This window comes from Ips typographus, linkage group LG9, assembly GCF_016097725.1.
Source record: "Ips typographus isolate SLU linkage group LG9, UJ_Ityp_2.0, whole genome shotgun sequence".
Taxonomy (NCBI): Eukaryota; Metazoa; Arthropoda; class Insecta; order Coleoptera; family Curculionidae; genus Ips; species Ips typographus.
In genome coordinates, this window is record NC_138430.1 from 8,024,448 (window position 1) to 8,051,125 (window position 26,678).

At 35.7% G+C, this 26,678-nt stretch overlaps 1 protein-coding gene, 1 long non-coding RNA gene and 2 pseudogenes across 14 annotated transcripts; 1 reads left to right on the forward strand and 3 right to left on the reverse strand.

Annotated features, from left to right (window-relative positions):
* Nucleotides 1–3,075: 3,075 nt before the first annotated feature.
* LOC145734176 (uncharacterized) lies at nt 3,076–6,817 on the reverse strand. 11 transcript variants are annotated; one of them, XR_014179368.1, is made up of 7 exons: nt 6,334–6,817; nt 5,303–6,276; nt 4,858–5,245; nt 4,528–4,796; nt 4,270–4,471; nt 4,054–4,212; nt 3,076–3,996 (listed from the first exon to the last, which is right to left on the reverse strand). It is a non-coding gene; the product is annotated as an uncharacterized LOC145734176 (long non-coding RNA). The 11 variants fall into 11 exon arrangements; XR_014179367.1 differs by having other exon boundaries at nt 3,076–4,212; nt 6,334–6,643; nt 6,680–6,816; XR_014179360.1 differs by having other exon boundaries at nt 3,076–4,212; nt 5,303–5,920; nt 5,979–6,276; nt 6,334–6,816.
* Nucleotides 6,818–10,459: 3,642 nt separating this feature from the next.
* On the reverse strand, nt 10,460–12,640 carry LOC145733934 (putative cytochrome P450 6a13; annotated as a pseudogene). The gene is made up of 4 exons (XR_014179308.1): nt 12,515–12,640; nt 11,359–11,509; nt 10,825–11,304; nt 10,460–10,771 (listed from the first exon to the last, which is right to left on the reverse strand). The product of XR_014179308.1 is annotated as a putative cytochrome P450 6a13 (transcript).
* Nucleotides 12,641–12,943: 303 nt separating this feature from the next.
* On the reverse strand, nt 12,944–26,473 carry LOC145734300 (glutamate receptor ionotropic, kainate 2-like; annotated as a pseudogene). The gene is made up of 15 exons (XR_014179405.1): nt 25,499–26,473; nt 25,056–25,220; nt 24,659–25,001; nt 24,324–24,465; nt 23,890–24,024; nt 23,496–23,648; nt 23,197–23,447; nt 14,923–15,137; nt 14,521–14,605; nt 14,331–14,469; nt 13,916–14,278; nt 13,603–13,861; nt 13,440–13,555; nt 13,230–13,386; nt 12,944–13,065 (listed from the first exon to the last, which is right to left on the reverse strand). The product of XR_014179405.1 is annotated as a glutamate receptor ionotropic, kainate 2-like (transcript).
* On the forward strand, nt 21,325–23,138 carry LOC145734308 (uncharacterized). Its single transcript, XM_081987601.1, has 2 exons — nt 21,325–22,017; nt 22,069–23,138. Exons 1-2 carry the CDS (start codon nt 21,513–21,515, stop codon nt 23,088–23,090), a joined length of 1,527 nt encoding a protein of 508 aa, XP_081843727.1. The 5' UTR covers nt 21,325–21,512; the 3' UTR covers nt 23,091–23,138.
* Nucleotides 26,474–26,678: the final 205 nt, after the last annotated feature.

The window sequence follows — 26,678 nt, forward strand, 5'->3', positions numbered from 1 at the left end:
CATGGAGCGAGCAGAGCTTTTTTGACGTCACCGTGACGTAATTTGACAATTGGCCAAATTATGGTTTTGCCAAGTTACGTCATCGTGACGTCAAAAACGCTCCGTGGGCTTGAAAACGGATGCGGCCAACGAAGACGTGGTTTCATATTTGACAGAATAGTGTCACGTGACGACTATTGTTATTTGCATACTACTACAATCTGAAATAATGTTTCTGTATTATTTTTGTTAAATAGGCTTTATGTATTAATATCTTGAGCTCACCTTAAAATTCAAAACCAAAATAGCTATTGTTATTTGTTATTTTCATGTTAATTTAACTAACTAATTTTTCTATATGAAACAAATTGTCAAGACGCATATCGTAGCTTAAAAGACGCGTTCTTCAAACTATTCAAGCAGCAACGGTTTTAATTACCTGAAATTCCTAATAGCCATTTGGAAATCTAAGCAGCTAGTCGTTTAGGAAAAAAAAACTAAAAGGTACCGTTTTGGAATAAATGTAACGTGCCCGGTTTAAATATAATTTGCGTCGAGGAAATTAAACACTACAAAAATGCGCACTCCAGCTAAAAATACTGAAACTGGCGGCTCCTTTGATCTGTAAATGAAGGCAGGTTGCCTATAATTAAACTAATGAACATTACAAAAATTTAGATTCTTTCGTCCTATTAGTCAACAGTCCAGTAGGTAGTCGATATCAAAAAAGAAAAAAGTAAAACTCTCCTTTAGGAACGTAAGACTGATTTACGTTCCTAAAGGAGATTTAAGACAAAAGTGTAGCTCATACGTTTTAGAGCAAAAACAAACTACTCAATTATTTATATACTGATTAAAACCTACATAAACAAAGAAACTAATTTATACCCAAAACATTTACGTTCGTTCAATTGTTGCATTTATTGAACTTCGTTTGATCATGGAGCGATTACACAGAAATTAACATATATATTATCGATTTTTAAAATAATAGCTAAATTAAGCTAATTACAAACATCCTTTCTGATCGATAACAGATCAAAGGGTGCTGGCGAAAGTTTTTACAATGTGATATACACGGTGCGAACGATATGTTTTTCCATGAACAGGTAAAGCCAGGAAAATCCAGTGCATTTATTACAATAATTACAAATCGTTGGTTCGATTTTGTTAACCGTTTTAATAAATAAAGTTAATCAAACACTAAGTGCGTGACGTATGTACAAAACTGTGTAAAATATCTCCACTGTTAAAACTTAGCTTACACACCCTGTATCTCAAAATGTTATTATTTGTGCATTAGGCACGACGAGAAGGTTAAAGGGAAACCAAGAAAATGAACAGAAAAAAAGTTATTCCAGAGTTGTTTTTCAATTGAAACCACAAAAGTTGTTAGAAATTAATAATTATTTACTGTGCAAAAAGAAGAAACTTTAACATCAAATATCATTATTATAGCCCTGTTTTGCTCGCTATTGTTCCTTATATTCATGGAAAACCTTATTAGTGAAGTAATTTGCATCAATCAAATTTCCACCTTAACGACATTTTGCTAAACCATTACATTTTAACTTACAGTTTCATTAAAACTTTAACATGTCATTATGGCAAATTTTTGCTTGGTTTTATCCTTCATACTCATGGAAAACCTCTTTAGTGAAGTAACTTGTATCAAGCAAATTTTCATCTTAACGCCATCTTTCTCGTTTTTAATTTAAGTCAATAGAAATGTGCATTTTATGGGACAAAACGCATAACCAACCTTGCATCCTTTATTATGACAGTTTTGTCTGAGAAAAAGACAGTTGATCCAACTTTGTAACTTACAGTTTCTATTGGTCATCAGTCTTCATTATGGCACATTTTTGCTTGCTATTATTCCTCACATTCATAGACAACCTTATTAGTGAAGTAAATTGTATCAACCAAATTTCGACCTTAATAGTTATTTATGCAACAAGTGCAAAAAAGGACTTTTTCACACTTATTTGGTGACAAAAGCACAGCAAATATAACATAGAAGTAGTAAGTAGAACTTTTTGCACGATTTTATAAAAAAATGTATTATGCTTCGTTTTGCAATTTGCTTGTTATACGTTTTTCTGCTTTATTAAACTAATCTCAAATTAATCCAAAAATCAAATCAATACTTAAAGCTTCAGAGGGAGAATACCTACTAAAGGTATATAAAAATGGATTAAGTAATATAAACAAAAGTCGTTAAAAAGCATATGATAAGTATTAAGAAACTAATGGCGCCCAGTTTCGCTTACTAATTAAATAATATCAGACAAATTATTCCGTCCGGTATCCTCATTCATCATACCCCTTACCTGCTTAATTTATCGTTTAAGATAAATTATCAATTTGATCAGAATTTTTCCGAAATAGTTCGGCATCCTTTGTAGCATTAGCAGCCAAAGCAAACACGAGTGTTAGCTATCCTCGGGAGCGTATAAATCTTAGCTTTTTAAACATGGTACGCTTGTTTTGGATTTTGAGTTGTTAAGCTCTATTTTATTTACGTTTATAAGTACACTGTAAACATAATCTAATATAGTGCATTTCTATTGTAAATAAACATTTTATTATATGTGTATAGCGTGTATTTTTCGGCTAGAATTTACTTTTGTGTGAACTAAATGAATAATAAACGATTCTTTGACTTATTAGCGCCAAAAGGAATTCGCCGGGATTTTCGGGCAGAAAAAGTTATGAGCTACTGTGGAAGGGGCTAAAGGGCTTTTAAGTCCGCGCCACTGGCTCAAGTGCTCGACCAAGGGCTGAAAAGAAGAAGAAAGCAGCTGGAGCGGCCCCTTTGATGTCCGCGCTGCGCCTGTTTCATATTGTTTCCGGCTGCTAAGGACCTCTATTATGTAAACAACGTGCGCGTTTGAAGTCGCCGATTGCCGAACCGGTCGTAAAACATCCCACAAATGAGATACACCACTCAGATACGAAGACCGAGTCAAACTGATATGAAAAAAGTCGCGACCCATCTAAGTCCAAAGAATCCATCCAAGTGAAAACCGAACTCGCCAATCTTATTCATCAAATTAATCCTTTTCACACACGTAAAAATTTACAACAAATATGTATAATAGTAGTTAGTATATTACTGACAATTCTTGAAAACAAGGAACGGAATTCTCAAGAGAATTGTTGGCAGAACGTGACTTAAGAAGCTGACAATGGCGGGTTCCTGTCACATTCTACAGAGGTCTGTCTCTTGATTATTTCTTTTCCTCGTTTCAAGAATACACACTCTCCTTTACTCTTCTCTTGTCCCTAAAGAAGGACTGGTAAGATTCCAAGATGACAAGAGCCACTGAATTGACCAGTGTGCTTCAGAGAGTGGCTCCCAAGATGAATTTATGAATAAATCCCCAGAAAGACTTTCTCAGAATAAATTCTTCTTCTAACTACCTTCTTAGGTTGTTTAAAGGGTAGTTCATCCAAGCTAATTCCTCCCTGAACCCTCCCAAATCTGCAAAGCTGTTAATCAGCATTTTAAAGCTTTACTCTTCTCTTGTCCCTAAAGAAAGACTGGTAGTTTCCAAGATGACAAGAGCCACTGAATTGACCAGTGTGCTTCAGAGAGTGGCTCCCAAGATGAATTTATGAAGAAATCCCCAGAAAGACTTTCTCAGAATAAATTCTTCTTCTAACTACCTTCTTAGGTTGTTTAAAGGGTAGTTCATCCAAGCTAATTCCTCCCTGAACCCTCCCAAATCTGCAAAGCTGTTAATCAGCATTTTAAAGCTTTACTCTTCGCTTGTCCCTAAAGAAAGACTGGTAGTTTCCAAGATGACAAGAGCCACTGAATTGACCAGTGTGCTTCAGAGAGTGGCTCCCAAGATGAATTTATGAAGAAATCCCCAGAAAGACTTTCTCAGAATAAATTCTTCTTCTAACTACCTTCTTAGGTTGTTTAAAGGGTAGTTCATCCAAGCTAATTCCTCCCTGAACCCTCCTAAATTTGCAAAGCTGTTATATTCTCTTGTTTTAGGTAGTGCCCTGAAAAACTAGATTGATTACTACTGGTACAACAACTGTTCATACTCATATGACTGCCATAGAATGGAAGATTAATTAAAAATCCATCACACAGTGGTCCAATCTACGCCCATGCCCACCAACATGAGGAACATGAATATGACGTACAAAGGATGGTATCGGGCTTGCGGCTGGGACGTCCGCCTTTATATGGGCAACCTAAAAAATGGCACTTCACTGCCGGCTACTTGTGTTACTCTCGGACCGTAAACCAAATAGTCATCGTCGGCGCACCTGAACATGAATAAAGCAAGACAAAGCGCCAATTGCCCCAGTTGCCATAGTGGCCTCAAGCCAAAGTGCCCCACGTGGTCCGCGGCGGTCTCTTTGATCTCGTTCAGCCACGTAAGGGCACTGCGCAACTCTTCAACGTGTTGTTTACCAACAACCACAGATGACCTTACGTAACCTTACAGGTGACCATGTCGTTCTTGAGCTTTGATATTTTATGGTTTTTGATAGGTGACAAATTTTGATATATCAGTCCTTTACCTTATTTTTATGGATGTCTTGCTGTACAGTCCATGGAAGAAGATTGTCTGGAATTCCTTACTTACGGGGTAAAAAGCTTCTTCTTCTTCTTCCACATATTGTAGGCCTTCGGCCTGTATTTTCCAACTTTCAGTTCCCTTGAGATGTTCAAGACCAGGATTCATCTGTTTGGAGGTCTTCCTAAGAGGAATCGTACCAGTTCTAGCAATTTTTGCTATGTCTTCTTATCTACGTGATCATTCCAGGCTCTTCTACGTTTATGTCCCTACCTGAGTTTGTAAATTATCATTAAACATCATTTAAGCAGAATTTTCACTTGATTCAAAGTACCTGTGCTTATCGGCATCTCAAAGAGAAAATCCCGGGCAAAGAATTATGTCATACATATTATAATCTTAAATTCCAAGTGGTAGCCATAAAAGTGACTTCAAAACCTACCGCTTAATTTATTGAAAGGCGCCGACTTTGGACTATCTTTATCATTGATTTTTAATCACCACAAACCATTTAAGATATTTAACTTTTGACTCCTTTTGAAAAGTCGTTATTTATGTGGTACTATTAAATTATATCGGAAACTAGTTCTGATTTGGTGGAAATTAATTTGGAAGGTGGGTTGACCCAAACTACGAGAACTGTCAAAACTGGGAACAACAAAACCACCCACCAAAACAGTATAGAAAGGTCCTCGTTTGTTCGCCGTCCATTGTCGCCATCTCTAAACATAGTGAAAGATTAATACTGGAAAAAACGAGAATAAATATGGTTGTCATACCAATGCCGCTACCTCACACGTAGTGCCACTTTAAAAGGAAGCCGAGGCAATCAATTTCGTTTTTATTTAATAGACGGTTTCTGCCACCCACGCCCTCCCTGTGGGGAATCTGCCACTACCGATGGCGGCAATCGAAAGGGACACATTGACTTGTAAAGTTCTTAAATGCCGCGTGCACGTTGATTTTCAATAGATTGCCCAGATTGCCTTATTCGACGAAAAGTTAACTGCCATCCCAATCGAAAAAATGTAAAACCTTAACAATCATTTAAAATCGCTAGTTATTTTGACGTATTGAGATTCTGTTCACCTGAAATAGACTCTAGTACCACCCAAGGTGGACTCACCTTCTAGTGCAATTCCCAGGAGATTGGTACCTCTTGGTCTCCCCACAAGTTGACACTTGTCCCTTTACAAGAACGGCCGTTTTTCATGTTGAAACGGTCGGCGTAATATAAATATTGTGAGTCGGGCGGGCGGGTCCGCTATTAGCGATCATATCGAAAGTTGAGCCCCGGCTTCTTTTGTAGTCAAAAACGTCCCGCCAGAAACCACAGGGTTATTAATTTCCGTGCGATCGAGGGAATAGATGAGAAGTGGGTTCTCGGAAGGGTAAACCTGAAAGATCATCATCGGAGGTATTAAAATGATAGAAACAAATGGCTCGTGTCACTACTGAAATATAGCGGAGCAAGTCAGTCAAGGTCGGTTTATGCTTAATTAATTTCAATAGTGGAATTCACTTTTAATGGAGAGAAGAAGACTAAATAGCTACATTTAGGGGCATGTTTTTTGGTGTTTATACAGTCGCACAACATATAGTTTTTAACCAATGAAAAGAGTTTATGACGACACGTGATAAATGTCATTGCAATGTGAAATGTCATTTTTCTGTCACTTGCCATGCAGATGGCAGCGTTCAGGTGTTATTATTCCATGCTATTTCCTGCATAGAACAACCTTCTGATAAATAACTGAAAACAGAACTGGCAATACTACACATTTTTATTTGGAATTGAGAATATACTTACTGCAGAGTGAGGGCAAGACGTTGTTTTGGGCTAATTGGATTTTTTGTCTTGGCTTTCTGCAGGAATGGCCCTACAAGAGCTAATAACTTATGGAACATTCTGGAGTCATAGGCGTATATTTGAAAAACTGCTCTGTATCATGTTTTTCTGCAAACTGAACTATTTTTTTCAAAAACACTATGTTCATTGCGTTTTCTATTCATAGGTCGCGTTTTAACCTCCGTATTCTCCTTTTCTTGACATCCAAGCTTAATGCTGTAGCTGCAGCACCCATCCAGAGTAGAAGCCCCAATTGTTGCCAAGGTTCCATCTGCAATTGTTTAATAAATTCTTGATGTATTTTTACCACTAAACTCTGTTTTTTCCGTAGACACTTCAACTGTTTTTATTGCACTAAATGACCAAAAAATCACAAATACAAAATCAACAACAAACCACAATTCTTGAACAATCCAAATCCAAAATTTATAAACAAAACAATAACACAATACAATGACGGACGGCGGATGTCAAAAAATGACCATTACAAAGTTTTGCGCATGCGTACAGCTGTTTTCGCATAAGAATTACATAGAAAGTTAAAGAAACAGTGGATTTTTTACCAGTTTCTGAAATAAAGATCAGAACCTGATTCTAATCTTCGCACCAAACTAGTACGACACTGAATTGGACTGAAAAAAGGTCACCACAAAAACGTACGCTCATGTATGTCAAACTATCCATTTCCTCGATTATGGTCGTCGGCTCTTTTGATCCGGTTGATCGATGAGTCGATGCGGTGCGATTAATAAAGAAAACGCATTGTTAGAAGGCACGTCTAACGCCTCTTAATCATGCGGACCGCATGTCACAGCCCGAAATTCCTCGGTGACGGTGACAGATCTAAGGGAACGGATCAATTTTCGTAAGTGCGGGACCCTGTATACACAGATCATTCAATGTCGTCACTTATTTGTGCTCCCCATGAGTCTGAATAAAAGCTCAAGTCATTCCTAAATTTTCCTTTATCACAACCTTTATTGCATCTTCAGCAAGTATAATTTTGGTAGGCTCCTTCCTCGCGATCAACTGTCATAGACTCAAGACTTTTTGGTCTGTCATTAAACGCAGAATTAAAAGTTGCTCATATACAGGATGGTCCAGTTTAAAAATTGAAAAAGAAACTATCTCTTGTAAATTTTAATTTGAAACGTTGTTTATGACATAATTGCAGCATAAAACTTTATTTAAAGGCCAATACATTGTGACACGTGACACGTATAGGATCTAGTGACTTGATGGTCACGTGACATTTGTCAAAAATTCTTAACTTTTAGCCTAAAACTATAAAAAAAAATTGATTTTTTTTTTTCCAATTTTTTTCCCTGAATAAATTTTAGCCACCTAGTTATTAAAGCCTTTGTAATGTTTTAAAACCTTAACATGGGTTTACTTTGGTCCCCTTTTTAGGAAGACATTTACTTACCTACATCTAAAATGTAAGCTAGTGAAGATGGGTTCTTTATAGTCCCGAAACATGTTGAGCAAGCCTTTTGCCTGCCAAAGGTTGAATAAAATTTTGTTGTGGAGAAGACTGTGAGTTTTTTTCCATTTTGAATTTAAATTTTTAGTAATACATTTTTTATGGACTATCGTGAATTATTGACATCATAGCATCATGTCAGAAGATCAAAGATTGGTTTTCACAGCAAACAACATTTTGATTATTCTCACTTCAACAAGAAACAACTTTCAAATCACCTTTTTGAACACTAGTAGAACTATCAACACTTTTGATTTACAAGCTTTCGAAAACGGTAAGTTTCACGCATTCAAATGTAATCTTCAGAAAAACCAAAAACTGTCGTTGAAAATTTATTAGCGGTCTTTTGTTGTTATTTGTCGCACCTTTTGAACTTGTCGAATCGTTTTAAAATCGCTTTAGAAAAACTGGTATCGCTTTAATTCCGATTTTGAGAAGTCGGGACTGACAGAAAGCCACTTTTATAGGGCGTATAAATTATCCTCAGGGTTACCGTGTCTTTCAGGGAGGTTTATGACTTTTAAGCTTTAATTAGCCCCTGTCAAAATTTAATGGCTTTTTAATAATGTCCCTTTTATTGTATGTTCGCATAATAAAGTACGTCGTTAGTTTCTTAATAAAGGTCGGCTACTTTTAATTAATTATTAGTTGGGATTATTAAGAAAGATTTTTTTTGTGAATTTTCAAAGAAACGCCACTGTATTGGCAACAATTTAGTAAATAATAAGCATCACCCTGACGTCCTTATCAATGCCTATTCATTTAAAGGACATAAAAGGGACCGCCGACAGGGCAGGTGACTGACTTTCAGAGGATTTTTTCGGTCGCTGTATTAAGCCTCGACAAACCGACATTTTGTGTGAAGATGCCGAAAGGGTGTCTTCCCAGTTTTGGCAATTGAGTCCTCTAATAGGATTTTTTACTTACGACTTGTCGAAAAAGGATAATCCTCAGTCTATTAAGATGGACCTCCCGTAATCTCTCAGTAAGAGTAACTTATGCGTGTTTAGTTCACCAATTTGTCCTTAGTTCGGTACTGGCAGAAATTTGAAACCCCTACAGGCAACAATGACAACCATTTAGAAAACTGACCTTCTCTAATCGAACCGGCGAATAAAAATAATGAGTTTATTGATAAAAAAGTGCTACTGGAATTTAAAGTAAAATTTTATCGGGGTCCCCGATCTCCGCATTTAAAGAAACATGGTCGTTGAGAACGAAACATTATGACCCAGAGCGCGTCGGAAGCCGAAATATTCAGAAATGAGCATTTTTCATGTTTAATCTGATATTTGTTTAGCCTAACATGGTTAAATGACGAAACGGAATGCTTTTTGAGCGGTCCGACTAGACCCTTTTCGAGTGCCGCAATTTTTTCACCCAAACGGTTTTTTTTTTTACTTAAAGCTATCTGTGCCTTTTAAGTTTGAACAGCTTTTATACTTTTGAATTGAAATGAATGTTTCTAAAATGGACAACTGTCACAGTTTCTGACAATGCCAGATACTATTAACAGTGATACTTTTTGACTTTCAGTCTATCTGAATCAGCTAATCACAAAGCTCTGTTCAGTGGCTTCTGACTGTTGCGTCACGATCTGTTATCTCATTTTCACTAGACAATGAGAATATGTACTATAACATGATAGTACTAGAGCCATTTTCAAAATGTCCTTTAAAGGCTACTAAGAACCTATTAAGGAGTGACAGAGGGTTCTACAAGTGTTTTAAACCTTCCTAGAATTGTTTCAAATTGCCAGAGGCTTTTAGGACAATTATGAAAGTGTCAGAGACCTTTAAATGCTAATGAGAACCTTATTAAAAGTACCAGAAGGTTCTATAAGTATTTTAAACCTTCCTAGAATGTTTTTAAATTGTCAGAGGCCTCTAGAAAAACTTTGAAAGTGTCAGAGACCTTTAAGTGCTACTGAGACCCTTATTACGAGTGACAGAGGGTTCTACAAGTATTTTAAACCTTCCTAGAATTGTTTTAAATTGCCAGAGGCTTTTAGAAACCATTTTGTAAGTGTCAGAGACCCTTTAAATGCTTAATGAGAACCTTATTAAAAGTACCAGAAGGTTCTATAAGTATTTTAAACCTTTCTAGAATTGTTTTTAAATTGTCAGATGGCCTCTAGAACGACTTTGAAAGTGTCAGAGACCTTTAAATGCTACTGAAAACCTTTTAGAAAGTGCCAGAGCCCTCTACAAGAGTCTCAAATTTTCTTGTAACTGTTTTAAATTACCAGAGGTTTCTAGAATTATTTGAAACTGTCGGAGACTTCTAAATGCTACTGAAACCCTCTTTAAAAGCCCCAGAAGGTTCTGCAAGTGTCCTCTAAACCTTCCATAACTGTTTTAAATTGCCAGAGGCCTCTAAAACCATTTTGAAAGTTCCCTACCCTCTAAATGCTATGAAATCTCTTTAAAAAGTGCAGAGATCTAAGACCATTTTGAGACGAATTTTGTGGGAATGTTTACTAGAGTGTATAGCCAGTGTTACTACAGCTTCTCCTATTACTCCTAATATATGAACACACATCGGGAATTGTCAGAAAGTATCCGCACCACCAGAAAATCCAAAATAAATAATACATTGACCACCTATTATTAATCGTTTATTAGTATGTTATAATATAATACTTTCTGGTGACACTTTGGTGAATCGACACATGATATTCTGTTGCATTTCCCCAATTGTTAACACCACATAAGTTTTAAAAATAAAATTTTAATTAACCAATAAACTAAATTTACAGTTTCTCCAGTTTAAGGTCTATGGGTGACTTCTCTTTAATCAAAAACCGTGTTTCATCGATTTGTATGGGTAATTCAGTTTTTGTACTTAAGGACAGCTTGAAATTACGCAGGATTTGCACCACCCCAATTATGCTTTGCATAATTCCAAATCTCAGACCTGAACTTATAAAAATAACTATGATGGTACTTTACAGTACCTAAATATCAAACCTATGCAGTTCCTGGGTCCTTCTCCAAAAGTTAAGTGAACGTATGGTGTCTTAACGCTTTATTCTCCGCACTAAACCGATCAGGATCAACTTTTTCTGGAATCAGGACAAGTATTCGGATCCCGACCAATCCGTAAGTGGAATCACAACTGCAGTCCCCTTTTCAATGTTGATGTTGGTGTCTCTCAACTGATAATCCTTAAACGCATCTTCTGGTCAATGTCAGTAACGGAGGCTACAATCGTGTACTTTCTGTATGTAAAATATACTTTGATGATTTAAGTGTTTTAAAATCAGTTGAAACTAACCCATCAATCACCTGTCTAAGGTAAGTCATTTCATTCAGACATTCATAGGTAAGTTGCCCATTTTGTTTGTCCCAAAACAGATTGGATTTCTTGTCTGGTTTTTGCTTGTATTTCTGGATTTTGTGCTAGCAAAAGTAAGGTAAACGTCATAGTACTGGAAGAAGTGTCAAAACCTAGGCAAACAATTTGATTTGGTAGTGTTTTTTGTGTGTAAAAGTACACTTTACCTGCTATAAAAAACAAAATGGTATTAGCTACAATCTGTTCAAATTTCAGCACTTCAACATTTCCATTTGCTTGATTGATATCTATTAACAACTGCAAAAAGTCAGGTCTACGGGTATTATTCTTGCTCCTGTAGTCTAAGGTCTGTTTCACCTAACTGATAAAAAATCAGTGATTTTTGGGTTACGTACTGCAAAATTACTCATTACATTAGATCAACTCTCAGAAAACTAACAAAGTACCTGTTAAGTTTAAAGCTTTAGTAACAGAAGGGAAAGACATGGCTAGAAAAAGTATAAAATAACGCCATAAACTGAAATGGAACATATTATTTGCTTGCTCCTTAAATTCGCTGGGCTGACCATTAAAATATTGCATTCACACCAAATGCTACAGATCCTATGACGTCTGTGGTGAACGAATGCCAACACTTCTCTAGCATCTATATTCCTTTACCAATTTTAGTCTCAAATGATCACTCATGTATTGGCTGCAATCTACTATGCCATAAACATAATTTCATTTTTCCGGAAGTAAAAGTTGGAGTTAGTTTTGTCTCAGTGGCTTCCATCCTGGATTATAATAGTGAACAAGGGATTGTTGTGAGGTCGTCTTTTATCTAAATAAATGTCTCGATCAGGACAAGTTATTGGGAAATCCTACAAAAATTGTTATGTGGTTATTATAATTTAACATTTAGCAACATACTTGGACTAGAATATCTTAATATAGTCAGGATCAACAAGGACCAAAACTTTTCTGGAGAACGACATACTCCATCCAAATTTCTGACCTTTTCTCTTCAATTCTTCATACCATTTCCGGGCTTCCCAGCAAACGTAAGGATTTCAGTAATAAAGTTGGGTTTCCTGAAAACCTTGAAACTTAAACGCAAAATACATGCATTATCAGGGGCGACTCCTCAATAAGTGCACCAGGTCACGTGTTATTTTTCTTTCGGCGACTTTTTTAAAATGCCTCCAGTATTTCCTAACGTTAGTGTGAAATATTCGAAAACAATTACATATTTTAAAATTGTAGGAATTTTGGGCGTGGGTCACAAAAAAATTTTTCGTCTGCGGCGCTAATTAGCCCTCATTTTGTGCACTACCTTTCAAATTTACTACGAGCCGCCACTGGCATTATTACTGCACTTACCGTAAGGAAATTGGGTTTCAAGTAACCAACACCTCGATGCTTCCAGTACTGATATGAATTCACAAAGTACACATAAATTGCCAAAACAGCAGCTCCCAAAAGAATAAAAAAGCCAAAAAGAATCATGTTTAAGTAGCTGACTGTCAATAAATTTATGGTACATTACATGGTAATCACCTTGAACTTTAAAGCCAAACTGTTTGCATGTGATGTATAAATTAATAGAAGAGAACAAGCAGTGTTGTCAGATTTTCGGTTGTGGAAACAATTACTTTACAAACTGATTGATAAAGTTATCCGTATAAACTAATCCACAATATACAATATATATTAATTCTAATTAATTTCTGTAGAGCACAATAGTGAGATTAATTTGATTACACAGTGGAGTGGTGTCTGAGTGGGTGGTAACAAAATAAATCACAAATCATTTATTTATTTTTTAATTCGCTATTATCTACCGCAGGTACATTTTTTTTCACTTTTTTTTGTCGTTCCCATATATTGAAAACAAAACGCAACTCAGCACGCAAAGCTTCCTTAAAGGGCACCTGTAATAAACAGTAGTAAGTTATTTATATCAGATTATGAATGATGTTGAACCAAAAAAACGTGACATACGACGGTTTTAGTTGTGGGCCCTAAAAGCTAATTGATGAAAACTTTTGGGTTCACTCTGTATACTAGTATATAAATAAATTAAACATACACTTACATGTTCACGTACTGCAATTTTTCTAACCATCCAAAGAAATTCGCAGATGAACACATTACAGGCGATGGCACACTCCTGCAGCAAGCACAACAAAAACTCCTCCTACATTGTCCAGTCCCAATTCAGCTGCTGTATCATCTGCAGCTGATTCTTCTTCCTTTAAACGAGTTTATTTAATTTCAGGTTAGTTAAGTTTGTTGATGTAATTACCGTGCATTGTCCGCCACCATTCTTTTCCCTCCACCATTTTTGCTTTAAACGGTGCAAAACCCCCCATTTCCTGCATTCTGAGAATGGCCTCGTTAAACGACTTACTATATTGGAATCTATGGATGAAAATGATGTTTAAAGGTTTTTTTAATAAGGCACTTACTCCGAGGTCATAGCGATTCCGTATCCTTTCGAATCAATCTGACCTTCGACCTGTATAAGCTCGCAATTTCGTTCAGACTCGTATTCAATATTCGTGCTTTCCATCAGAAAGGCGTATTTTCTTTTAATGGTTAAAACTCTTTTCACGCCGTCCAACTTGCTCGATTCGAACACTGTGGGATCGGCCGATTCCATTTGCACCCACATTTGATGGTAAGTTGAAAAATTCGTGTCTTTGAACAAGGAACAAGTGGATCCTCCTGGGAATCGAAACAATTTCGAGAACAAATGGAGTTTAGGATCGATTGACAAACCTGACAGGCAACCGTACTTAATTTTTGACTGACTAGCCAAAATCTTCGGCACTTTCGATACTTGGCCCCATTCTGGACATTGTGAGAAACGCGGCCATGTTTGCTGTGTACGACGAAGTCATTCTCAACGAGAAAACCACCAGGCTGCAGTCACCATACGTGTGGAAACTCCTTATTACACACAAATAGTTGTGTGGATTATTGAATTCAAACCCACACTTACTTGGGTAATAAATCACATCCTGTGCCATATAGACGCCTAAAGTAAGCCAGCAGCAGTTTCTAATATTCCAGATATTTTTCCAATTCTTCTGGATTGGATCGCCAGGGATGGGGATTCCTCCCAATCATTTCGGGTTAAGCCTGAAAAATAGCCAATTTTATGAGTGAGAAAAGTAGTTTAAACCTTCTTTACCTGGCTACAAGAAATATGATCATAGATATAACTAGGTAAGATGTGGCCATGTAAAGCCACACGTCCAGACTTAATGGATGGGCAAAGGACAAAAGTTCTGGTGGTTCTTTTACCGGTTTAGCATACAAAATACTAATACCTACAGTTAGATTTGCTGAAATCGCTTTAGCTTAGTTTTCACGGTAATTACCTAAAGTCATAAAGGGCATAGTGAAATCAACGGCAATTCTTCTTTCATAAGTGATGGTTAAGTCGCAAACTGCTAGGTCAGCTTTCTGAAATAATCAATTTATGTTAGCTCTTTTCTTGGTATATTATTCTTAGACAGTACAAATGTTTCTTTCTAGCAATTCAAATAACTCGACATTTCTAAACTTTCCAACCCTCTTGCACGTTCGTCACAGTCTGTCTCATTACCGAGGGATTCCTTATAAAAAGAAAATATAACCAGAGTGACGGAAAAATTCATGAGAAGTTTATTTCCCCCGGGTGCAATTCAACTCTTCCGCACTTTGCGCATTGCAAAGGTTTTCAAATTGGATACACTACATAATTTTCAATTTCAACCCAAGTTTATCAAACAACTGTTTACCCTGTCTAGCAGATATCTGATGAGACCATTCCACTCTTTTTTCACTGGATCGTAGTTTGCCGTACTTTCCATCTGGAACGAGCTCAAAAGTGAAGCTGCAATTCAAGATACTGCAGATTTCTTGCATTAGGTCCATGGCGTAACCTTCAAATCTGTCATTTCCAAAAGATGCCTTGCTTTCTGTATTTTTTTGCATTAGGTAAGGGGCTCCAAGTCTGCAAAAGTTACGTTTATTAGTCAGAATACAGTTAAACTCTAATAGTAAATTACAAATACGTGATTCTGGCTTTTCTATCTGACGGTATCAATGTTGTATGTAGTTTTTTCAGGTTATCGGATAGGAAATTTGATGAGGATTCCAAAAATGTGCTCAAAACAATCATTTTATTCCTCCAAGTCCCCCTAAACTGTGTTCCAAATTTCAGTGCACAACTTCAACTGATTTTAAAATATTGTTGCACCAAACCAGTTTTTCCTGAATAACTCAGAAACGGTAAGGTTTTTTGTCCACCCTGTACACACATTTTGAGATATAATTTTTTGCTTTACACCACTGGAAAGAGGAGCTCAAGACGGTTAATTTGACTGGTTCACCCTCCTTGAATTGCCAAAAATAACTGAGTTACAGGGTGCTCAATTTCAAACCGCTTTTTCTACTGATTTGAAAATTTGTTACATCTAATCAATTTTTTTCATGGTCAAAAAAATGCACTCTTTACTTTGACAGACCGTCACTTTGGTTGTGTGAGAGCTACAGGGTGGATTTTTTTACCAAAATGTAGTCAAAACAATACTTTATTTGACCACACTATACAACTTGACCAGAAAAATTTCTAGCAACAGCGCCAGAAGGAAATACGTCAAAGTGACACAAAGCTAAAACCAAAAATAAAGTCTGGTTTGACAGGCGTCAATTTTCAAATGTATACGTTTTTGAGTACAAGAAGTGTTCTTACAATATACAATATTTACAATATCGATAACAAAAGGGGTTGCTTGCACGTTTAGCAATATTTTTTAGGAAAATACAATACCGGCATCGTAATTGTGTGCCTGGGTCGATATGTAGGGCAGTCAAACATTCCTCGTATAGTCAACATCAGAGAAAATCGATTCTTAGCAAAGTTAGTTTTGGCAGTTTTTGGCCAGTAAATCAAGATCACTATCTTCAAAGAGTTTTAAGATGTAGGAATGTTTATTACACACTCGATGATTTGTAATAGCTCGTTGAATAATATACTATTATGTAACATTTTACAAATATATTGCCCTGCAAAAAATGAATTTATGTTACAAAATACCAAAATAATAAGCATGCTTCATAACTTCCATATTACGTAATTATACTAATAAATCTGTAATTTGGTATTAAACAAATATACTCTTTATAACACTAGATTACATCTAGACTGTATTTGGGTACACTGAAATATGTAATTAAAACTCGTTTAATACCATTCAACTTAGTAATAATGGATCATTCAATTGGAAAAATGTTTCTCACTTTGTTGTATATTACCCTGACATTTCACAGTGCTGAAAATGTTATACACAGCTTGAAACCGGATGTTTCAAGCTTATTTCCTCAAACATACTTGAACAAACTGATTTTAAGTAGCAAAATAAACCAAACAGATATTTTGATCATCAACTCTAACTTCCAGTTTAAGGTACCATCCATGTACTTTAACTCTAACCAGAACTTGCCTAATTTAGCTTCACTATACCACTGCAAGAGACTTTGTGTTTTTTGGACGCACTGGAGGACTACCCATTGCTAACTCCTTGACCAAATTTGCTGAATACGTAGGACTGTTAGAAAAATCCTACATTTTGGTTTTGTTGTCTAAAGAACCTGACAGAACTGTCCTAAAGTTTTTAATACAGAACAAAATTCTTAATGTGGTTTTTGTTAAACTTCAAGACATGGAGTTTTTCTACATAAAGGATATCAATCACTTTGAAAAATCTAAGCAATTTAGATGGCCTGGCATTCCAAGGAATTTGACTGTGTGCTATGTCGATGTAGTCCCTTACACTTCTCTAGGACCCAATGAGAAAGGTTTTAGTGCTACTTTTGTTATTGCTTGGTTTAATTTCAGTGTTTTCAGGCCTAGAACTTCTCATAGTGGATGAAGCTGCTAGATCAGCGAAACTCCCCTTAACTTTCATACGACTAACTCGGTCCAAAATCACCGAAACATATTTTGGAGTGTTTGAGCAAATACGTAACAGAAATTGCGATGTTATGCAAGGTGAAGTACCATCAGTAAGTGTGGTACCACTTTCTGAATCATCAACCTATTTTCTTACCGACGCCACTGTTCTCGTGACCCCCACGTTTAGATGTGCCCGACATGTTGGTCTAGGAATCCTAACATCTAAGCTTTTAATAATTTTTCTATTGGTTCTAATTGGTGTTTGTGCTTTTGGTATCAGCCAATCTAAACTAACCTGGAAACTACTGATTCACACACTAGAAAACAGTTACCGTGTAGTTGTTGAATCAGACAACATTAAAATCCAACTATTCGTTGCTACTCCTGTTTTGTTGGTAAGTGTGGTAGTTTTGGGTGGTATACAAGCCCAACTGTACGACACTCTAGTTAGGGACCAACAAGTATGTGAAGTGAAAAACTTAAAAGATATCGTAAAAAGAAAATTAGTAACAAGCGTTCAGAGGGGTCTTCTGGAAAATTTAATGGAAGTCTCTTTACCTAATGTGGACTCAGAGTCTTTGAGACCATTTTAGTTCCGGAAAACAATCTCACAAACATGAACTCAGAACAGTGTCACATTTTAAGAGAAGTCATGTTTAAATATCTGGTTCCTAGGTATTATTTAATGGATAATGGTCAGTCTAGATTTAAGGAAGCCCAGATAATTAACAGGGGTGTGTATATGTTGCTGTTTAGGAGAAGTTACCCGTTTGCGAAGGATATTAATGTGGGGTTGCTTAGAGTACAACAGAGTGGAATAAATGTTTTTTTGGAAGAGAGGGTGTGTGGTCGTATTCATTTGAAAGACATAGCCAAATATTCAATGTTGTTGTCGTATTACACTCCCGTTCAGTTGGAGGAGATTGGTTGGTTGCTTTGGTTAGTTTTTGGTTTATGGATGATGTCTTTGTTGGTTTTTATACTCGAAATAATTACAAGTAAATGGTGAGATTAAGTGGAATATTTGAAAATGATGCTGATGATCAAATTGTGGCAAAAAAGTTGTTTGTCCTATTTGACCGGACAAGAATGTAATTCGATTATGTAGTAGTAGTGTAACAATAGTAATATAAAACCTTAGTTTTAGTGTAGTAGATTGTATTTGCTGTATGTGAATAGTGTACTAAAACTTTAACAAAACAGCTCATCACAAAGTGGTAAATATAGAATGCACTTGTGTTATGTATTTTTTTTTTTACACTTAAATACTGATTTTTGTCTTTTCTGTCCTTTTTAGTACTAAACTTTATACTATACTCTATTATCTGTCTCTAAAACAGAAAAAAAAAAATAATTTAACCTAAAAATTATTCTCCTTTTTTATATTCCATATTTGCGTGCACTCAAATTTATTTACCCTTTAAGTAAAAAGATGCTATAGAAAGTGATTTATAGATCATTTCACGGACTACAATTTGGTAAAAAAATCAACTCGATACCTGTCAAAATAACCGAGTTACGAGTTGTCAAACTCACACGTCAACAATCCGCTTGGTTTCTGTCAGTAAATAAGTCAGTTACTTGACATTTTCACTAAAAATCGTATACAGGTGTGGTAAATCCAAAAGCGACCATAGGAAAACCGTGTAACGGACAGAGAAACGTAGGTAATTGCATGCGCGGGAGAAAGACAGAAAACGAAAAAAATAACAAGTAGGCCATATTTTTAGCGCGCTGTTGCCAAACGCCGTATGTAAGTTTGTCGAGGGTATTGAATACTTACGGCGTTTGGCAACAGCGCGCTAAAAATATGGCCTACTTGATATTTTTTTCGTTTTCTGTCTTTCTCCCGCGAATGCAATTACTTACGTTTCTCTGTCCGTTACACGGTTTTCCTATGGTCGCTTTTGGATTTACCACACCTGTATAGAGTGGTCTAAAGAGAATTTCAAGGGCTACAAATTGGTATATTAAACCACCCTGTAACTGTCAAAATAACAAAGTTATGGGCTATCAAAGTAAACACTGTCAAATTCAAACTTTACAGCAAACAACTTAGTTTTAAAAGTAAATAACTCGGTTATTTGACATTTTAGGAAAAAAACACTATACAGGGTGGTCAAAAGAGAATTTCAAGGGCTACAAATTGGCAGATTGAATTACCCTGAAACTGTCAAAATAACGGAGTTACGAGCTGTCAAAGTTTTGGTTTGACTGTAATTGACACGTGAGAAGAAAAACAACATAAAACATAATCTATGAGTTAGTAATCAACATGTATTCTAATATACCCATAAAACACAAATCAATAAGTCATTCTGGTGTCAAACAAACGATTATCCCTAAATATTTACCCGGAAAAACTAGATATAATTAAAACTCGTTTTATATATTTGTACTTAATCCAGTTTCACCCTTATGAATACTTTTTACTATTAGAAAAATGTTGCTAACTCTGTTGTACGTTGTTACTTTGATACAAAATTCCGGAAATGTTTTGTTTCAGCAAGTTACTTCTGCTGAATCTTTGATTGAAAATCACATTACCAAAGTCCTGGCTAATCAAACTAATATACTGCTAGTAAATTCCAATATTAAACTCAATGTACCAACACTGTATTTTGATTGTTCCTTAACAAATGTGTATGAATTAACTCAGTTTAATGATTTGCATATTGTTTTGAACTGCACTGAAATTCACAATCTTACTAAACTACTAAAGCAATTTGTAGAGCACGTAGGACTGTTAGAAACCGCTCATACAATGATTCTAGTACCTGAGAAACCAGACAAAAGTACCATGGAGTTTTTGGCACAAAATGAGGTACACAAAGTTGTCTTTATTAATTTAAAAGACATGGAATTCCTGTACATGCAATCGAGAATTGTTGAACGTTCTAAAGAATTTCCAGGATGGCCTAAAAACCCTAGAAGTCTTAAAGCGTGTTACGCTGATACTGTTCCTTATACTTCACTACATGATAATAGAAAAGGTTTGTTTTTAAATGTGTGGTAGTATCTTCTTAGTAGTTTATTTGATTCCAGGCCTAGAAAACTTAATAGTGATTGAAGCAACTAAATCTGCTAAGCTCTCTATAAGTTTTGTCAGAATGACTAAATCACGTGAGTTGTCAGGAGAACTTGGACTGTTTGAGCAACTGAAAAATCGCAATTGCGATGTTATACTGGGTGAAATTCCCACTGTGGATATAAGTCAAATTTGTGAAACCTCAACTTACTTCCTTACCGATGCTTCTGTACTAGTTACACCAACATTTAGATGTTCCAGACTTATTGGGCTGGTAATGTTTACACCAGAGACTCTAGTCACTTCCTTGGGTGTTTTGGTTGGTTTATACATTTTTGATGGCACTAAACCTCGAACAAAAAGCAAGGGAGGATTTAAACACAAATTCTACCTGTTTGTTAAGTCAAACAGTGCCAAAATCTTTGCTACGACTCCGTTGTTACTACTATCCGTTGTAGTGTTAGGTTATATCCAAGCCCAGCTTTACGACACTTTAGTCAGGGAACAACAATGGTGTTATGTAAAAAATTTAGGGGACATTGTTAAGAAAAAAGTTATTACAGGAGTTGAACCTAGACTAATGAAATTCCTGTCCACATCATTACTACCTAATGTTGCTGCAAAGTCTGTAATGCCATATCTAATAAAAAACGATAATCTAAAAAACATGGACCCAAATAAGTGTCACATTTTAAGAGAAATACTGTTTAAGTATCTAGTTCCTAAATACTACTTAACGAAAAGTGGACATTCTAAATTTAAAATAGTCCAATCCTTTAATAGACGAGTCTATATGTTGTTATTGAGAAAAGGTTATCCCTTTGTAAAGGATATCAATTTAGGGTTACTAAAAGTGCAACAAAATGGGATGAACAGTTATTTGGAAGACCAAGTGTGCGGACGGATACATTTGAAAGATATTGCAAAATATTCCAAATTGTTGTCGTATTTTACTCCGGTACAGCTGCCGGAAATTTATTGGTTGCTCGTGTTCCTTCTTAGTATGTGGATGATGGCTTTGTTTGTGTTTTTAGTAGAAATAACTTTAGGTAGATGGTTTAAGAATCACCACTAGAACCACGTTAATTAGAAAATTATAACATTTGGGAAAATGTATGGCCATTAGATGTATAGTTGTTAGCAAAATATTTTACAGAACTTCGTTTACATTAATATCCTGTAAACTAACAAACTTACCCTAGAATAAACAGGATAAAAGATATAATGAGGTGTACACAATTATTGCGTTTGAACTTTCACTCAGTGTCCTAAAAAAAAAACTAGGTCGAATGCATACTTTATTCACATTTCCCTAGATACACAGCATAAGGGTAGTAATTTATTATAACGATAATTAAATAAATTCTAACACTCTAGTCTAGAACATATTACACGTTCGTTTGATGAAAATGCTGTTTAGATTGCTATTCTTTACGTTCCTGTTTCAGGACTGTACTAATTTGTTACCTACTTTAAAACCTGCTTTAAAGCAGACAAGTTTTGTAGAAAAAGTGATAAGTAGATCAAATACAACAGTTTTGATAGTAAACTCTGATATCCAACTAGGTTTGCCATGCATGTACTTTAGTACTAACCGGCAAATGCCTCATGTAGCTGACCAGGTTTGTGATAGTGGAGAAGTGTACATTATTTTGAATTCTATGAATGAAAAAGTGTTTGAAGTCTTAAAAAAGATAGTTATGTACTGTTTGGCTGAAGCCCATATTTTAGTACTGGAGAAACCAAGCAAAACTAGTTTGCAATACCTGGAAACAAATGGAATATACAAATTTGTGGAAACATCACAAATGAATGAATTTAATGGATGGCCTAGTAGTAACAGGACTTTCAAAGTATGTTACACTGTTCATGTCCCTTACACCACAATAGACAATCATCATCAATACGGTAGTAAGACCTAACATACCCTACAACAATGTAAGAAACTTTTACTTTAAGGTTTGGAATCGTTGATAATAAACCAATCAGGATATTTTGCACATATTTCTGTTAAATTTATCAAGCACACTGAAGGTTGCACTTCTAAAGGACCTATGGGTGTTTTTGACCATTTAAAAAACAGAAGTTGCGACGTTGTCATAGGTGCAGTTATGTGCAATGAAATAATGCCATTTATAGTGTCTTCACCGTATTTTTTGGAAGATGGAACTGTTCTGGTTACTCCTAATGTAAAGTGTTTCAGACAGCTGTTCAGTGCACCAATTATAGCCGCTTCTTTATGGGTTTTCATTAGTTTAATCAGTGTAGAAATCAGCCAAATGAAACTCAAAATTAGTGTCGAAAAAGCAAATATTAAACTGTTTGTCACAGCTCCTTTGCTATTGCTAACAGTAGTGTTGTTCGGTTATTTACAAGCTCAACTCTATGATGTTTTAGTCACTGACAAACATAAATGTGGGGTTAAAAGCTTAGTAGATATAGTTGAAAAAAAACTCATCACAGGTATTGAACCACCACTTGTACAAGTTTTTGAGTTACTTGGTGTACCCAACGTGAATTTAAATACCCTCAAACAATACTTAACACCCGACAGTGTTGTAGATTTGAGAATCAAATTGGAATCAGACAAATCTCACGTGATAAGAACAATTTTGTTTAAATATCTAGTTCCTAGGTACTACCTAAAAGAAAATGGAGACATGAAGTTTAGAATAGTTCAAACGATTCACAGACGTTCGTATTTGTTGCACGTCAGAAAAGGTTATCCATACATGCAGGATCTCAATTTGGGTATAATCAAATTTCAGGAAAGTGGTATCAGTCAGTATTTGGAGAAACAAGTGACAGGTTATATGGATTTAAAATATATAATAAAACGTTCAACATTGTTGTCATATTTTACTCCAGTAAACATGCAAGAGTTCTACTGGTTGTTCATTTTTGTTCTTATTATGTGGGTCATATCAGTACTAGTACTGTTACTCGAAATATCGGTACATAACTGGTATAGAATGATATAATTATTGTTGTTTTATCATTGCAAAGTTTTAATAAATTATTGGTGTTTCTTAATTTGGACACATTTTTGGTGTTAGTTTCTAACTCCCTTAAAGGCTAAAACTTTACCTGGACACAACTCTGAAGTTTTTCCTTTGTATCTCTTTCTGCAACTCCTTTTCCCGTTCTTCTGAGGTTAGTTTGTAGACAATCTCTTTGGGAGATGCCGAGCTCCACGTACCAGTTACTCTGAAGTTTCTCGGTTCAGTTTTGGTCATTTCCACAATCTGTAGATTAAAGTTGGTTCTTTGTCCATACGCATCGAAATTAACTGGGCCCGTGAGAAATCCAGGCAGAATTGGTCTACTATGTTTAGGTGGCTGAAATGATAATTTCCAATAGTTGTTTCAAACAAGAAATTTACTAACTTTTTTAATAACTTTCCCGAGTGATTCTCCATGCTCAGAAACGTCCATTCCACTACAAGACAATGGAGTTACTTTAGGCTCTTCGTTCTGAGCTAGATCTCTGAAGCCAGTCACAAAAACATTGAAAGCATCATACATCAGCGCAGTTTGAGTCTGTAAATATTACAATTTTCAGTGTGCAGCAGCTAAAACCCTTTGAAAAACGTATTAACATTCATTAATTCAAACGTTTCATTAAATGTGGTCAAATTAAACCTGATGGTTAATCGCCTGCTCTTATCCGGATCGTTTTAAGGGTTCCGGGTGATTTACACTCTTAACGTTGATTAAAGGAGTAATAAATGAGGTAATTTCTTTAAATGTGTGTTTTGTTTTTGGAAACTTAGATACTTACTTTTAGTTGTTTGGGATTTATTCTCCATAGTTTTCCTAAATACCTAGCCGTGTCGCTATCAGGGTTGATTAGTCGAATTGTGGAGATATTAGAAGACACGTCCGTAAATTCGTTCCAATTTAATGAATGAGCATCCTGAAATTTATTAATAAATGTAAAAACTACTAATTAAATTAAATTTTAGACAATATTGACCATTATTCAAACAACTCTTTACAGTATGCAGATGATACAGCAATAATTGTTGTGTCAATTCTTAAACTAAAGAAATGAGAAAAAAGTAAGTAATGTCTTTACTACTGTGTTGTAGAAATGGGTTTTATTCCGAGTCTGGAAAGAAATTTCGCAATAAAAGTGCTCATATTTTAGCGGTGGCAAAAGATATACGACCAACACATGCAGACAGTAATAAACCGACAAAAAGGACAACGTACCAGATCTGTCAAGATATAACTGTGATAATCCTCGAGTAGTTTTACTTCTCTGGCCTGTCGTAAAACTTCTAATATATGATCCGCCTTGCAGTCCAATATAAAACGGAAATCCTCCGAGTTTTTAATTTGTTTCAGAACAGACCTGAAAAATGATTTTTTACCGAATTGAACTTGTTTACTATTCCTGAATTGCACACAGAGGTTAGAATGAAAAATTGACGCTTAAAAGAACGTAACTGCCCCCATAAATTTTCCAGAATTTATTATCTGTACAAGGAATTTTACTAGGCAAAACTACTCCACATCCATCAAACAAATTGAAACCGACATTTTACCTATAATCAGGTCCTGGTCCCAATTTCCTAAACGTAAGCGTCAAATCATTGGGTTTTCGTTGTTTAAGACTCTCACGAAGTCTAAGTAGTCCATCTTCATTTTCGTATATCACAGTGTACCTTTTCCAGTCGTTGTCTCTTACTAAAGTGGCTAAAGCCTGTGACAAACTGCCAGCACTTGGATGCAAGTTGAATGTTGTAGGACTTTGTTGCCAATTTGGATTCCAGAAGGTTTGAAATTGGGGAATTTGCAAACTTGTCGACGTTGATTGGATTATTTCGTTGATGTCGGATGATTCAGGACCGAAAATCGCTGCCAGACCTTTCAAAGCCTTGTCGCACACTACAACAGTTTCCCAAATAAAATTAAATCTAATATTTAGTAAAAAAATACTACCTATTTGCCCGGCAACAAAGGTATTTTCCTCAAAAGTGTTTCCCTTTTCCAGGGAAGGCATGTGCCCGATGACCTGATACTTTGTTTTAGCTTTTATTACGCTTAATGCATTCGTGATTACACTTCTTGTAGCTTGGGCGTGCTCGCCTGCATCGAGGAAAATTGCTGGAAAGTTGAAACGTAATTAAATTTTCTTACGAATAGTTTGGACGTATAAGACAAGCAGTTGTGAGTTTTTACTTAAGAAATACAACAGTAAAGTTATGATAAGGGTGTTGAAAAAAATACAGTGTTTGTGTCCTCACTTCAAAAATATCACTGGTGCTGCAAGAACGTTGTTATTTTGTATTTTATTAAGTTTTATACCAATGGAATCAACTTTTCGGCTGGTTAGTAAATTAGCAAACGGATACTGAACACAAAAAAGCTGTATTATAACTTACCAACATCAATTTTAACTTTTTGTTTTGCACCGACCAAACTAAACTCGAGGACGCCATATAACATAACTAACTGAAACAATGTTGCTCGCATTTCGACTAACTTAAAAGCCTATGAATGATTTATTATACTCGACATGTGACATCAAAAGAATGAAAGAAAAACTTGTATGCGACCGATTTTAAATTGAAATAGACTGGATAAAAACGTGTCTGGATGAAACGATAGGATAACACCCGAAGTTTCAGTAGGTCTCCTCAGTGTGTACATTCTATTTTTGTCATTTCGTCTGGATTCAGAAGTTATAAAATTAGCTTTCGGGTGTGATTGTTTGGTTTTTTAAACAATGATCGAGCCAGTTTATTTTGTTGCTTTTAGAACACTCATATATTTCTATAAAAGTTAATTAGCACAATTCCAACCAGTTAACAACATGCTTCAAATTGGAATAACCCTTTTTTAAGAAATAATAACAAAGTCAGGTATGCCGCAGTATAAATGGAATCTAAAATTAAGAAAACAATTTCCTGTTGACACATTTTCTTATCCATTCTTGCCGGTTTCCTGAAGCAATTTTCTGCAAGATGCATAGCCAAATCGATGATAAAGTTTGCAAGAAAATTCGTTTATCTATGACTGTCTAATAATATGCTTATTACTCACTAGTTTTTGAATAGATAATGACACCCATTACCTATTCATTACTAGTCATTACTCACGACTATTAGTCAATAGTTCAGTCCATCCGCGGACACCACTTATATACAGGGTGCCACAACAAAAACGGTAAGAGATTTGAACTTTTGCAAACAAATTTTGCAACTTTGCCTCCATTTAACCAACTCTGTATCTTTTACCGTTTTTGAGATCCCCATACTTAGACACGAATTGTGTGTGCACCCTGTATAGCAAAAATCAAAGTAAAATGGAGTCATAGACCAAGGATGGTAAACAGTAATGGGTCAATCAGCCGATTTTGTTTTCCGGTGGCGATTTAAAATGTAACTCACATACCTGTGCATGTAACAAGTACCTAATAAGTTTACTGTACTAGAAAACACTTGTACTTACCATTGAGTATAGTGTTGGAGTAAAATCATTCCACTTCAAAGTGTTCAACCACTGTTGAGTTAGATCCGGTTTTTTGTAAACTGTCAACACTATTCCCGCCATATTAGAATT